This window comes from Chiloscyllium punctatum, chromosome 19 (genome assembly GCF_047496795.1).
Source record: "Chiloscyllium punctatum isolate Juve2018m chromosome 19, sChiPun1.3, whole genome shotgun sequence".
Classification (NCBI taxonomy): domain Eukaryota; kingdom Metazoa; phylum Chordata; class Chondrichthyes; order Orectolobiformes; family Hemiscylliidae; genus Chiloscyllium; species Chiloscyllium punctatum.
In genome coordinates this window covers 58,865,689-58,882,015 of record NC_092757.1, presented here as the reverse complement: position 1 = coordinate 58,882,015, position 16,327 = coordinate 58,865,689, and the positions used below count along the sequence as shown (strand labels likewise).

At 39.3% G+C, this 16,327-nt stretch overlaps 1 protein-coding gene across 10 annotated transcripts in view; it reads left to right on the top strand.

Annotated features, from left to right (window-relative positions):
• Positions 1-16,327, top strand: part of elna (elastin a) — a 275,816-nt gene that overhangs the window by 77,033 nt on the left and 182,456 nt on the right. For all 10 annotated transcript variants that reach the window (XM_072589478.1, XM_072589481.1, XM_072589479.1 and 7 more), the window contains exons 6-9: positions 1,978-2,046; positions 6,106-6,135; positions 9,157-9,219; positions 10,323-10,349. In XM_072589478.1, coding sequence (XP_072445579.1) covers positions 1,978-2,046; positions 6,106-6,135; positions 9,157-9,219; positions 10,323-10,349 — 189 coding nt within the window. The remainder of the gene's footprint in view (positions 1-1,977; positions 2,047-6,105; positions 6,136-9,156; positions 9,220-10,322; positions 10,350-16,327) is intronic.

Genomic DNA, 16,327 nt, shown 5'->3' with positions numbered 1-16,327 from the left:
TCCCTGCTGCTATTGGGGGGCCTGTAGTAAACCCCTAATGAGGTGACTGCTCCCTTACTGTTCCTAATTTCCACCCATACTGACTCAGTAGGCAGACCCTCCTTGACAATGGTCACTTCTGCAGCTGTGATACTCTCTCTGATTAGCAGTGCTACACCCCCTCCTCTTTTATCCCCCTATTCTTTTTAAATGTTCTAAACCCTAGAACATCCAGCAACCATTCTTGCCCCTGAGAAACCCGCGTCTCTGTTATGGCCATAATATCATAGCGCCAAGTTCTGATCCATGCTCTAAGCTCATCATTTTTATTCCTGATACTCCTTGCATTAAAGTAAACACACTTTTACCGGTCCCTTGGTTCTTTCTCAGGAAATTCCTTCCCACTGGCTGCGCTACCTCTTGCTATTGCCTCATCTCTATCAACCTTCACCATCAGTATATAGCTCACCTCCCTGCCATACTAGTTTAAACCCTCCTGAACCACTCGAGCAAACCTTCCACCCAGAACATTGGTTCTCTTCCAGTTCAGGTGCAACCTGTCCTTCATGTACAGGTCCCACCTTTCCCCGAAGGCATCCCAAATTACCTACATATCTGAAGCCCTCCCTCCTACACCAACTGCACAGCCACGAGTTAAGCTACGCCCGCTCCCTGTTCCTCGCCTCGCTATCTCGAGGCACCGGTAATAAACCGGCATCACTTACTTTCCTTCCTGGCAGCCCCTCTGGTCCGCGTCACTTCTGCCGCTGCTCCCGCTCCTCCTGTGGAGGAAAAACACCGCTGGCCATTACCGGTAAGTAATTTTTAAAAATCACGCCTACCTTAGCTGTTGAGCTCTTATCTCCCAGAAAAGGAGAAGCCCACCACTAGTTGTAGTTCACGGAGGAAAGATCCATATCCTCAGAATAACAGTTTAGTTTTAGCAGTCTTCAGTGCATCAAAACTAAAAAGAAGTCTTCAGCTGTTTCAGCAGTCCATTTTAGACAGGACTAGACAACTTCCTGAACTTTTTTTTTAGAGTTTAGTGATTTATCTTGTGTCCGTGGTTTTTTTGGGTAGACGCATTAATGGAGAGACACATTGTGTAGACACATTAATAATCTGCTGTATGTGCAAGAATTTGCCAAAAGGAAACACTTGCAACCTAATCAGTCAAGCAAGAAATTAAAAGGTGATGTTAGAAGCAATATTTCACTGAAGTTAGCTGTCTGTAAAATATTATTGATGAGGAAAAGGATTTAATTTTTACTTTTACTTCATGATAAGATCCTTCCAGTTTGTCTTATTTAGTTTTTTTCTTATGTTATTTTGGTAAAAGTACATTGCAAGCTTCTTGACAATACTTTCCATGACAGACCACCATGATAACAACTTGCAATTATCACATTTATGATCAAGCCAAGTTTAATCCTGAGATTTTATTTATCATATATTGCTGTAATTTGACATCATAATGGCTGTGTATTTTTCATTTCTTTTCAGTTGTTATTCCTCTTCCAGATTATACTGTATTACATCCTTTTGCACTAAATTGACTCCATCACTTTCTTCTGTTTTTCTTTCTCTTGGTTCCTTAATGAAATCCCAATTATGCTGCTTCCTGCTTGTATAAATAGATGAGCATGCTCCTTGCTAAATTGTACCTTGAAATGGCAATTGGCAGCTCATGTGTCTTGAGCTTTGAATTTGCACAATTTACTTACGCTCCTGTCTGGGATGCCTTTATAATGGCCCAGCTTAAAATAGGTTGGATCAGATATGACCTTAAATTTGACTGTGGTACTCAGATTTTAGGGCTGTCACTGTTGTATTCATGTTTTATAGTCAGGATTAAATTTAAAACATGTCTTTATTAAATTGTATTAAATATAATGTAAAATGGTTAAATTTATAAGGCAAAGTACAATGTGTTTTTTTTTGCATTTATTAAAAGCAAAGAAGTTTATTTCTGTGAAATATTTTATGTTATATTTCAAGGTGCAAGAACTCATGGACTGGGTGTGCTTCCTGGTGTACCAACTGGGACTGGTTTGAAAGCTAAACCAGGTAGGGAAAGTTTTAACATTTGTGTTGAATATTCCCTCTGTTGGAAATATTTTAGAATATTTTAAGATCTGTTTGATGTATACCTGTATAAGGTATGACAATCAATATAAAGGCAAAAGCATACCTGTCACCATTTGAACTGTCATGTTAAAAGGTACATTTGCTATACCTGTAATATTGGTATGAAGTATCTTTTTTTTGTATAAATTTTCAGTTGTACTTTAAATGTGTGTTGAGCTGTGGCCAAATCTGACACTGGAGAAAAGTAGAATGAGACTTCTGGAAAAGTTTCACTCTCAAGTGATTATTAATTTTCACTTTCAGCAGCTTGGGTAAATAAAAAAAGTTAATGGGAGTTGAAATCTATGTGCTAAATATGAATACTTATGGGGAGAAATCTGTTCACAGTGCTTCTCCTGGCAACACTATGCAGACTTGTCAATTCCATCAGAGTAGGCAATGCTGTTGCATGGGCTGCAGCACATTTGTCATCACCATCATTATAGAAGGCTACATCTCTCATTGGTAACAGTCTGCAGCACTGCCTGCAATCACCCTGCTCTCACTTCCCAGGGAATCAAAATAATCTGTGCAGCACCACTAGGAACAAAGCTGCTTGAGTGAATTTACCTCCTGACTTAAATTATCTTAATGCCTTCCCAAAGGGGAAAGAACAGTTTAAAGAAAGACTTCAGCAATATTTGAACATACTGTCATACTTGAGCTCCATTTGAGATCTATATGACAAGTCAGACTCACGTGTCACTTACAGGTTTTACTTATTTAACTTCAGGTCTAGTGATCATAATTCTGTTTTAAGCTTTTTTGTGGAAAAGCATAAACCTTCCACCTAAATTAAAGCTTTTAATTGGAGTACACTAAATTTAATAGTATGAAACAAGAGCTATCAAAAATTGATTGGAATAGACTGTTCACAGGTAAAGGAATGTCTGATAACTGGGAGGCTTTCAAAAGTATGATGACACGAATTCAGAGTCATTATGTTCTTGTTAGAGTGAAAGGTAATGTTGGTAGTATTAGAGAACAATATATGGATAAAGATATTGAGGTTCTAGTTAAGAATAAAAAAATTATAGATATAAACAACTGGGTTCAAATGAATCGCTTGAACGCTATACAGAGAAACCTTGATTCTTCGAACAAGATGAGCAGGCACTATTTTGTTTGGATAATTGATTATTCAGTTAATTGATTTAATGCCTTTCCTCTGGGGCTTGGAGTTTTCTGTTAAGTCCACTTCTCGTTCAGGAGATGAGGCACGTCACTGGCGAGCACCCGTACCCCTGTCGCCCCCGCCTGCCTGCCAGCCAATCCCGTCCGCCCTCACCCACCATCCAGTCCCCGTCCACGCCCCCACGTCCTATCCGGCTGTCCTGTTTACCACCCACTCCGGGGCAGCCGGACTGGACACCAACAGTAAGACTGCTGCTGCCTTTGTGGGCGAGCCTCCAAATAATACGCACGCACACACACAATTTTTTACTGCAACTTTTTCACAGGTTCCACCTTTGCCCTGTACAGGACGATGTTGGAGAAATTATCTGGGAAAAGGGGGGGTTTAGGGTACACCTCTGTGTAGAACTCCAGGGAAAGTGTAGGGGAGAGAGAGAGGGCAGGAGGTCAATCATTTGGAGATGGTGCCTGGCCTGCCATCAATGTCCAAGATTGTTCTCTGCAGCATTTCAGTAAGCTGAGTTCAGTTTTAATCATTGTAAACAAAAGACGCGATCAGTGTTGGAAACACGTCTTTGATGTAATGTTTCTATCGGGACCTTGAGATTTTCTTCGGATAATCCAAAATTCGGGTAATTGATATTCGGATAATACCTAAAATGTTTCTCAGGATATGCAATAGCCTTTTAAAGGTGGCACAGCTCCAGGGATGGTGGTCTACTATGGAATATCTGTTCCTCTGTAAAGGGTATAGCGGCATTCTTAAGAGGGAGATCAGGACGGCAAAGAGAAGTTATATAATAATCTGATTTGCCAAGACTAAGGATAATCCAAAGAGATTCTATAAGTACATTAAGAGAAAGAGAGCAACTACAGAGAGAGTGGGGGCCCTTAAAGATCAATGGGGTAATCTTTGTGTTGAACCTCAGGAGCTGGGAGAGATATAAAATTAATATTTAACATCTGTTGTTACTGGGGAGGAAAATAAAGGAGGCTGGAGAATTCAGGGAAATAAATATTGATGTTTTCAAAACAGTTCACTTTATAGAAGAGGAATTGCTGGAGGTCTTAAAAAATATAAAGGTGTATAAATCTCTGGGAACTGATTTAGAGTATCCCAGGAATTTGTGGGAAGTTAAGGAGGAAGTTGCAGGACCTCGTGCAGAAGTATTCGCATCTATAAATACGGATGAGGTGCCAAATACTGGCGAGTAGCTAGTCTTGTGCCTTTAAGAGGGGATTTAACGAAACTGTAGTCTTAAGATTCTGACTTTGGAGGTCAGTAAGTTGTTGGAAGCGATTCTGAAAGACAGGATTGATATGCATTTGGAGAGGCAAGGAAGAATTAGAGATAGTCAGCATGTTTCGTTTGAGGGAAATCATGTCTTGCAAACTTGATTGAGTTTTTTGACAAAGAAACCAAAAAACATTGAGGGCAAAATAGGACATGTTATTTACTTGGACTTTATTAAAATCTTTGATAAGGTTCTACATGGTAGACTAATTAGTAAAGTTAGATCACATGGGATTCAGGGATGTTTTGAAGAGTGTGCAGAGGAGGTTGCCCAGGTGTTTCCTGGTATGGAGAGTGCTAGCTGTGGAGAGATGTTGACTAGATTAGGATTATTTTCATTAGAAGGGCAGAGGTTGAGGGGGTATCTGATTGAGGTATACAAAATCATGAGAGATATAGACAAGTTGTTTTTCCCAGAGTCCGGGACTCAATTACTAGGGGTCACGGGTTCAAGGTGAGAGGGGAAAGTTTAAGGGAGATATGCATGAGAAGTTCTTTACACAGAGGGATGTGGAATGCGTTGCCAGCAGAGGTGGGCAATATGGCATCATTTAAGATGTATCTAGACAGATACATGAATGGGCAGGGAGCAGATCTTTAGAAAATAGGTAACAGGTTTAGATAGGGGATCTGGATCGGTGCAGGCCGAAGGCCTGGTTCCTATGATGTAATTTTCTATGTTCTTTGTTCTTTGAGAAGTTAGATTTTTAATTGGTAATGGGTTGAAGAGTTAATGGGAGAAGGCAGGAAAATGAGAATGAGGACCAGATCAGCCATGATCTAATGGTAGAGCAGACTCGATGGGCTGAATGGCCTAATTCTGTTCCTATTTCTTATATACTTGTGAACTTATTGAAGCATAAGATTCTTAAGGGGTTTGACAGGGTAAATGTTGAGAGGATGTTTCCCCTCATGAGAGAGTTTAGAACAAAGAGCATAGTCTCAGAATAAAGGGGTGCTAATTTAAGTCTGAGATAAGGAGGAATTTCTTCTGTCATGTCTGAGGCAACACCACAAAGTGTAAAAGCATCTCCGGACCAATAATGTTTCTCAGGATATGCAATAACCTTTTAAAGGTGGCACAGCTCCAAGGATGCTGGTCTGCTATGGCATTTCTGAACAGTGGCAAGTCCTTCTGGATATTGTGAAATGATAGAATCAAGTTAGTTTCAGTTCAGAGAGGTATCTCAGAGTCATTAATGAGATATTTTTGGGACAATATGACAAGGAATCTCCCTGGGCCTCGGGTAGAGAAACCCTTCATGGAACTCAACTAAATTGACATGTTGCCAAAATATTGAGATTCAGCCCTTGTTATTCCTGACATCCCAAGATGTCTAATGGGAGACATTAGAGTGCATTCTTGAATTGGAGAAACTGAATGATTTTTGTAAGGTGAGACAATTACCAATTTGCCAGTGTGAAACATCAAAAACATTGTGTAGAAAACAGTCAACAAATTATTTTCAATCTGTTTGGTGGAGTCCTTCTTACACTTAATAATTACTATGTAATATTTAGATTGATTTCCTATTGCATTTTGTAATTTGTCATTCTGGCTCTTATTGCAGGTGTTGGTGGCCAGTATGGATACCCAGCAGGTAAAGATAGATTACTTTCTATCTATTTATATCCATACCTAATCTAATATTGACACTTGTAATGTAGTATAACAGAAATAAGCAAATAAAATAGATCCTAAGCCTAAGCAAGTCAGAATATATCCTATTATCTATTAAATACATTGTTGTATAAATGTAGAATCATTCAGAGGATAAAATTACTGAAAACAGGAAGTCCATTATACAGAAAATTATCAATGATTTTCAGAAGTCCTTATACACTACATAAATTGAGTAACATAATCAAGCATCTACTACTTCATTAATAAACTCAATCAAGTTAGTTAAACACGATTTGACCTTAACAAAACTATGTCGAGAATGTGGTGCTGGAAAAGCATAGCAGAGCAGGCAGCATCCGAGGAGGAGGAGAATCGGTGTTTCGGGCATAAGCCCTTCATCAGGAAAGAAGAGCTTATGCTTGAAACGTCGATTCTCCTGCTCCTGCGATGCTGCCTGACTAGCTGTACTTTCCAGCATCACACTCTCGACTCTGATCTCCAGCATCTGCAGTCCTCACTTTTTCCTTACCAAAACTGTGTTGACTAAGCTTAATTAAACCATACTTATCCAACTGATTTAATTTTACTTCAGCTTATTTGTCAATGTTTTCCCACTATTGATGTTAAACTGCTTGGTCAGTAGTCCTTGTGTTTATCTTTGCATCCTTATTCAAACAAAAAAGTTGCAATTCTCTCATACTCTAGCACCATTTCATTTAGTAAACGGCAGTGTAAGTTTATCATATTAAGAATTGAACAAAGAATATTTTGAAAAAGTGTGAAACTAAGACATGTTGATATTCAAAAAGATGTAGTTGTCATTGGACAAAGACACAAAGTTAGTATGCAATTTGGAGGGAAATGATAATTAGCCCTTGGTTTAAGGAAATTTAGCAAATTGAATCCACAATTGGCTGAGTGGCAGGAAGCTTAGGATTATGGTTGATTGGTGTTTTTCTGTTTGGAAGTCTGTGTCCAATGGGCTCCCACAGGTCCTTACTGTTGTGGTTTATATAAATGATTTAAATGTTGGAGGGTTGATCAGTAAGTTTGCAGATGATAAAAGAAAATTGCTAGGATGCTAAATATGGAGGCATATAACCTTAGATTACAAGGGGATATGGGGCTGGTCATTTAGGCGTAGTGGTGGCAAATGAAATGCAATCTGGATAAATGTGAGGTAATGCACTTGGGCAGAACAAACTAGGCAGGGAATACTTGATAGACAGTAGACACCTGGGAAGCACTGAGGATCAGAAGGACAGTGGTCTGTGGGTCCACCGGTCATTTAAGGTATCAGAACAAGTGGATAAAGTGGTTAAGACGTGGGATACTTGCCTTTATTTGCCAAAGCATAGAGTTTAAGAGCAAGAAGGTTATACTGGGACTATATAAGATAGAGGTTAGACCACATCTACAGTATTGTGTGCAGTTCTAGAATCCACATTATAAGAGAGATAAGATTCCACTGTAGAGAGTGCAAAGAAGGTTTACCAAGGTGTTGCCTTTTCTAGGAAGTTTCAGTTATGAAGAGTGATTGGACAGACTGCAGTTGTTCCCTTTAGAGGAGATTGAGAGGGGACTTCATTGAGATATGTAAAAATTATGAGGGGTCTAGGTAGAATCGATAGGAAAAAACATTTCTCCTTGATGGAGGGATCAGTGACCACGGGCATAAATTTAAAGGTACAGAGCAGAAGGTTTAGGTAGAGGAAATGAGAAAATATATTTTCACCCAGACAGTGATTGGAATCTGGAATTACTGCCTGTAAGGGTAATTAAAGGCAGAAGCCTTCCATGGCATTTAAAAGTATTTAGATGTGCAGTTGTGATGCCAAGGCATATAAAGCTATGGGCTAAGTGCTGAAAAATGGGACTAAAATACTTATGTGGCTGCTTTTGACTAGCATTGTTATGATGGGCCAAAGGGCCTTTTACTCTGCTGTAAATCTCACAAAAATTGGAATAAAGCAACCTTGCAAAAATTATATAGAACCTTGGTGAGAGCATACAGGCTCGCAGTTTTGGTCTCCATTTCTGAAGAAGCAGATACTTATCTTGGAAGTGATACAGGAAGGGCGCATTAGGATTGATTTCTTGAATGAATGGGTAGTCCTTTAATGAGAGACTGAATAAATTGGAGCTGAGCTTTTCTGAAGTTTAGAAAAATAAGAGATGGTCGCCTTGAAACTTCCAAGATTCTGAATGTTCTGGGTAGGGTGTTAGCCATGATCATATTCAGCGGCAGAGTAGGATGGAGAGGCCATTTGAAATGCTTTTGCTCATTTATCCAATGTTGTAAAATATTTTTCACTTTCTTCACAAGCTAGTCACTTTCTTTGTTAAAGGCAAGTCATTAATTTTCCTTACTTTGTTAATAGGTTTGAATGACCTCAGCAATACGTTTGTACATATTGTAATTTAATTTCACCTGGCCCCAAGCGTTACTTATTAATTAGAACTAAGCCTCATAATTTACGTGTGAACAGAAACAATCCACTCAATTCAGTTGGCCCACTCTGGTAATTATGCTGCATATGAACCTCCTCCTACAGACTGCATCTAATCCTAGCAGTGTATACTTATAATGCTTTCTGTCATCTTGTATTTGAGACAGTCAATAATTGCATCGATGTTACTTTCCTCAAATACTCCATATTATAGCAAGATCCACATTCTAACTATTGTGTAAGAAAGTTTTTTTTTCTTCTGAATTCATTATTGGATTTATGAGTTGCTGTCTTATTGATGTAGTCTAATTTTTGGGCTCCTGCGCATATGGAAGTATCAACTCTACAGCTGCCCAGACAAATTTTAAACTGTTGTCATCATTCAGTTTTCCTTTGTCTAAAGAAAGGAACCTCAGCCTTCTTTCATACATACATTTATTTGTTCTTTTAGATCTGAAGATGAATATCATCACACCCTTAGCTTGCTTACATTTAATTGTACATTAAAATTGATTCCTTTACTTTAATTTTCTTATTCATTCTGATAGGTTATGGTGGCTTTGGAGTAGGAGTACCTGTTGGTTATCCTGTGCTCTCTCCTAAACTACCAGGTATGTACAGTTTGTAAATCATATTTAGTAATGCAAATGATTATGCAGAGATAAAAGTGAGCAGGTATAGCAGAACTGAGGCTAGATTTCAGCAGAAAAGCACATTGCCTTTAGTTAGAAATGACAGATGAGAAATCGAGCATGTTGATGTCTACTCTTTTGGGTGTACCCCAAGTGCTCTGAAATTGAATTTGTGGCACACATACATAGTGTGAGGGTGAGTCATAACATGCAGTATTGTAGGTATTACAGCATGTACAGTGAATGCCCACCAGAATTATGCAAGATATGGGCATCAATCTACGTGCAGCACTGTTTTGTAACTTAGTGGTCCAGCTGACACGGTATCTTAACCTTAGGCTCATTAAGCAGCAGGAACGATTGCATATCAATGAGTTTTAAATAGGTAATTAACCTATCAATTTGTTGCTGGCTAATTTCTTCTGTCTGTTTGTATGGTTCTTGAAGTTTGGAGGGCTTTTGTGGTGCAGTGGTAGTATCCTTACCTCTGAGCCAAGAGACCAAAGTTCAAGTGTCACCTGTTCCAGAGTTTTGAAAAATCATTTATGTACAGATTGATTATAAAATGTTTAGAGGTGTCTGGGGAGATGTGGCAAAGTAGTAATGTCACTAGAATAGTAACTTGGCCGCCGGAGCTAAAGTTCTGGGAATGTTGCTTCAACTCTCAACTCATCTTGTGGAATTTAAAAAGAAGGTCTTTTGCACAGATAACTGAGTCAGATAATTCAAATCCCACCCACCCCAGAGATGCTGTAACAGATTGATTAAAAAAAATGTTGGATCTTGTGGCACAGTGACAGTGTCTCCACCTCTGAGTCAGGGATCCATGTTCAAATTCCTCAGAAGTGTTTAATAACGTTTGGAAGTATTTGATGCTTTCTATGGTTGTTTGGAGAATATGATAATTGAGGGAATAGCAATAGGTATGTTCCAATTTCTTCCATCACACAATGTTATATGACTACATTATGCCTATGTTTTCACATTTATCACTAGTTTTCAGACTCTGTACAGGATGTAATTTAATACAAACGAGATTTTATTTTTGAATTATATTACGAACGTTATTATTTATATTGCAGGTGGCTATGGAATTCCATACAATGCTGGTAGGTTCTTTCTTTAAAATCTGTTACAACATTGTAAATTCAAATTCAATAGTGCAATTCCATTAATCTTGATGCGTAACACTGCTGGTATTACCACAGTATCTTTTAATTTTGTAATGATGGCAGTGTATCCACAGAATTTCTGTGTCCCTGTGGTACTATGTGACAATGTGTTTGAGGAGAATTGAACACTACTTAGAGATAATGATTTATTGAAGCAGATACACTGTTATCACAAAGATTATTTAGCATATTGGCATTTACATCAATGGACAAGTCTAGTAAATGTGAAATGTATTTGCAATTTCCTAATATGTAAGGCTGTCAGACAAAAGCTTTCATATATTCCACATATTTGAAATATATAAAGTTAATATATAAATGTTATCAAATATTGCACTTCTTAGTATTCTCACAAATTAAATGAATATATTACTGAAAGCAATGATAAAAGGTCGAGCTGTAATTTTCTGGATAATGTTCCCGGTCCTAGACTACTAGAACTCAAGCAGTGCTAGGCCTTGAAGGCCACCTGCAGTGTTGTCCGTTATAAAATCAAAAATGTGCCAGTAGTCATGTTGTAGCCACAGCACATCTACAGCACAGCACATATAGATGACAACCACCAACAGAATTTGCTAGGGTTGGTTGAATTTTATATGCAGTACATTGCAATATATACATTTTATTTGGAATAGAACCTGATCAGGTATATCCCAGAGCTTTGTGGGAAGCTAGGGAAGAGATTGCTCGGCACCTTGCTGAGATATTTGTATTATCGACACAATGGGTGTGGTGCCAGAAGATTGGAAGTTGGCTGATGTGATACCATTATTTAACAAAGGTTGCAAGTAAAAACCAGGAGTCTATAGACCAATGAGCTTTATGTCAGTGGTGGGTAAGTTGTTGCAGAGGATTCTGAGGGACAGGATTTACATGCATTTGGAAAGGCAGGGACTGATTAGGGATAGTCAACATGGCTTTATTTAAAGGGAACTGTGCCTCACTAACTTGATTAAGGTTTTTGAAGAGGTAGCAAAGAAGATTAATGAAGACAGAGTGGTAGATGTCTATATGGAATTCAGCAAAATATTTGATGAGGTTCCAAACAGTAGACTGGTTAGTAAGGTTAGACCACATGGGAGCCAGGGGGAGCTAGCCAATGAAATGCAAAATTGGCTTAAGGGTAGGAGACAGAGGGTGGTCATAGAGGGTTGCTTTTCAGACTGGAGGCCTGTGACCAGCAGTGCGCCACAAGGATCAGTGCTGGGTTCACTGCTTTTTATAATTTATATAAATTAATTGGATATGAATATAAGAAGCAGGGTTGGTAGGTTTGCAGATGCCAATAAAATAAGTGGACAGTGAAGAAGATTATTTCAGAGTACAATGGTATCTTTAGAATGGGCCAAGAAGTGGCAGATGAAGTATAATTTAGATAAATGTGAGGTGCTGCATTTTGGAAAGGCAAACCAGGCCAGGATTTATAGAGTTAATATAAATTGCCGAACAAAGAGACATAGGGGTGTAGCTGCATAGTTCCTTGAAAGTGAAGTCACAGATAGATAGGGTGGTGAAAAAGGCGTTTGACATGCTTGCCTTCAATGGTCTGACCATTAAGTAGAGGAGTTGAGATGTCATGTTGAAGTAGTATAGGACATTGATGAGGCCACCCTTAGAATACTGCATACAATTCTCATTGTCTTTCTATAAAAAGGATGTTGTTGTACTTAGAGTCAGAGATGTACAGCACGGAAACAGACCCTTCAATTCAACTCGTCCGAGATATCCCAACCTAACCTAGGCCATATCCCTCCAAACTCTTCCTATCCAGATTCCTTTTAAATGTTGTAATTGTACTAGCCACCACCACTTCCTCTGGCAGCTCATTCCATACACATACCATCCTCTGCGTGAAAAAGTTGCCCCTTAAGTCTCTTTTATATCTTTCCCTTTTCACCCTAAACCTATGCTCTCTAGTTCTGGACTCCACTACCCCAGGGAAAAGACTTTGTCTATTTGTCCTATCCATGCCCTTCATGATTTTATAAACCTCTATAAGGCCACCCCTCAGCCTGTGATGCTCCAGGGAAAACAGCCCCAGCCTATTCAACCTCTGCCTATAGCTCAAATCCTCCAACCCTAGCAACATTCTTGCAAATCTTTTCTGAATCCTTTCAAGTTTCACAACATCTTTCCGATACTTGAGAGGGTGCAGAAAAGATTTACAAGGATGTTGCTGGGACTGGAGGATTTGACTTAGAAGGAACAGGCTGAAAAGGTTGGGGCAGTTTTCCCTGGGACTTTTGGAGGTGGAGATTTATAAAATCATAAGCATGGATAGGGTGAATAGCCAAGGTCATTTTCCTTGGGTGGAGGAATCCAAAACTAGAAAGCATAGGTTTAAGGTGAGAGGGAAAAGATTTTAAAAGGGCCTGAAGAGTGGTGTGTATATGGAATGAGCTGCCAGAGGAAATGATAGAGGCGGGTACAACTACAACATTTAAAAGGCATCTGGATGGTATATGAAAAGGAAGGGTTTAGAGGGGTATGAGCCAAATGCTGGCAAGTGAGATTAGGTCAAATTGGGATGTCTTGTCAGCACAGATGAGCTGGACCAAAAAGTTTGTTTCTGTGCTGTATGACAGTCTATTTTCTGGTTATTTGAGACTAAACAAGCACTGTGGTGTTCAGTGATAGTGGACAAGGACAGTGTGACACTGTTGATGAATGGGAATTGAGGCTGTTAATAAAGTATGGCATGTGGATAATATTTTATTGACTGTCTGACCAAATAGGAACTTATCAGCTTGCCTCCTTCCTTTTGCTCATGCTTCTCACCCATGTCTTCTGCCCCTACTGCTCCTTTCCTTTCTTAAGTTCCTATTCTTAGCTGCTTATTATGCAATTAGTAACAAGCTGTCTTCTCTCATGATTATATGGAGCAGCAAACCACAGAATTTTGGCACCAACTCTGCTGAGTTCTGCAGGGCCCATCCAGGCAGGAGAAGCATTGTTCCAGCATGCCAATTATCTGCTGTAAAAAAAATATGTAGCAAGAATGTTTTTTGTCGTTGTATGCATTCTGTACACTTATATGTGGATCTGATGCTGGAGTCACTAGGCAAATGCCTTAGACATTAGAGCTGATGACCCTTGTCACTTAATAGTCATCTTTTGGCAATGGTGGCTCAACTGCAGCTTGTACAGTGGACCACTACAGAATAAAGCCATCGTGCCTACTAGCAGGATACTGGACAATGACCTGAATGGTGCACAGCTTTTAGCCACATATGTTGAAGGGCTTTTGGCCAAACCATCGATTCTCCTGATTCTCTGATGCTGCCTAACCTGCTGTGTTTTCCAGCACCACACTCTCGACACATATTAGGTGGGTGTCAAGGCAATAAAACCCAACAGGGCATAATTAACATGCAGTTTCTACAAAACGATTTATTGACTACTGAATGAAACACTAACAAAAGAGAACTAAATTTAGAATAACTTACCCTACTGAAAGCCCAGTTGACTATTGCAACTTAATGATGTTGTTCCAAATACTTGAAACATCCGCATAAACACCCCCATGACAAAAAAAGGTAAAATCAAACACAGGTTCTTATAGGAGAGATATCAGAAACTAACCCAATCGAATCAAAACCCTAATCCTAACACTAACCTTAACTGATGTAACTTTCAGCACAGTTCAGGTCATTTAATAAATCATTTCCCATCCCAGAATCATATCTTAATGGTGGATATTCTTTTGAGACTTGTAATCACAGGCTGGTTGAGCACAAACGCCTATAAACTACATCCTTCCATATGTAGATGACATGTTTGCAATATTTCAATCACATTAAAGAAGTTTGTTACCCCGGTGAATATGTTCTGTCCTTCACTCAGTTTACCGTTGAAATTGTTCAATCAAATGAGCTCCTCTTTCTCGATGTACAGTTAAGAAGTCAGTAAATAGTTTCTTTACTATTTACCAAACACTTCTGGTTACTGGTCAACTTTGGGATTCCTTCAGTCCCAAATGCTACAAGATCAATTTTATTGACAACTTTATAAGTAGGGCCCTAGCCATCTGCTCACTGTGTAAGCTTAACTCTGAGATAGACCGTATTAAAACTCCCCTGCATTATAATGGAAACCCTGATCCAATCATCACTGAGTGCATATTATGAAAATCCTGTGAAAGGGATGGTGTTACAAGGTTTAACCTTTGGTTCGGGTCAGAATGTCCTTTCAGGGCACTTCCATTGAGGTAAGTGCTATGACAAGTTCAATATTCAGTCAGCTAGCTCATCTATTGCAAAGTTGCAACCATGTCCCTTATTTGTGCATTTACTTGTGATTTAATCAATGGTCACGTCAATTATTATCTGAAATATTAGGTCTGGATTTTCTTGGAATAACAATCATTGCCAGATTTTCTTCTCCTGCTCCTACTTACTTCACCCAGTTGAGTTCTGCATTTCTGGTGGGACTTCCAATCCTGGCCTACTTAGAAACATGGAAAATACCTGAAATTGGTGTCCTTTGTCGTGTGGATCATGAGGAGAAGCTAAGAAACACTGCTTTCTACAGCACTAAGCATGTTCTGCTAAATTAATTCACTCATACTTTTGAAACATTTTGGGACATTTTAAACAGCTTTTCATTGTTAATTATGATTTCTGGATGAGTGTAGTAAATGATATGGTGAGGTGTAAAGGAAGGTGACAGGAGGATAAGGTAGGTAATCAGGTTGAGTCAGGAGAGTGGCTTGGTCAGGTCAGGAATAGTTATCAGAGCAGCTGCTAGCTATGTTATGGGACAGAGACAGGTTGGTGGGGTTCATGAAGTAGTTATGGTAGGGCAACAGCTGAGTCCAGTCAGGAGTATTTAGGGGATCGGGGAAGTTGGAGATTTTAGGAGGTGTGGTCAGAGTAATAATTGAGCGATAGGAGCATTAAGATTGGGCTGAATTGGAGGGTCATTAAAGTATTCAGATGGTGAGGGATGGTCAGCTCAGATTGAGTGGAATGGGGGAGTGTCAGGACATTAGGGTTTGTCAGGAGGGTCAAAGACGATTGTTGTCCCATGCAATACTTTGGAGCATATCCTCAATTTGCAGATGGGACTTTGTATCTGCTTGGACTGAGCAATACTGTCACATATGTGTGCAACAAATAGATTGGTGAGGCTGATGTAAAGAACATTTCTCCCTCTTGTTGGTTCCCTCATCAACTGCCATAGGCCCTGTCAAACAGTGTATTCCTTTAAGATTACAACAGTTCAGTGAGTAGTGATACCACTGAACTATTCCTCATGATGGCCATGCAGTCTCCCATCAGAAGTACATTGTGCTCTTGCTACCCTGGGCTCATTTTCTAATTAGTGTTCATAATTGACAAGAAATTTCCTTGCTGATTATTTGGCCTGATGCCACAAGATTTCATAGGGTCAATGTTAACAACTCTGTAGGTGATTCCCTCCAAACTATGTAACACTTTGCTGCTCCCTGTGGTGATGCTGATCTCAAGAATGGTGATTGCTGTGACATGTGTCATTGGCTGTAATATACCAATTGCGTGAGTATTACTCTTTCAGGCTGCTGCGACTTGTTGTAGCGTAGCCCTTCTAAATTTGGCAAAAGACCTGAGATGTGAGTATTGAGAACTTTGCAGAGTCAACAAGATTGCGTTCACTGTAGTAATTTCTGATGCCTGGGTTAATGTCAAGCAGTCTGCCCAATTTGATTTTCTCTTCAGACTTTGTGACTGTTCTATAGAACTGATAAGTGGCTTATTAGGCAATTGCTGTGGACTTTGAGTCATCTTGTAAGCCAAACAGATAAGAAAAGCAGATCTTCTTGAAAGAACTTTGGAGAACCCGATGGGTTTTAATGACAACCAGCAGCGATTTTGTGACTGCCATTAGATGTAGCAGATTTATTTAAGTGAATTGAAATTTCGCCATGTGCCGTGGTG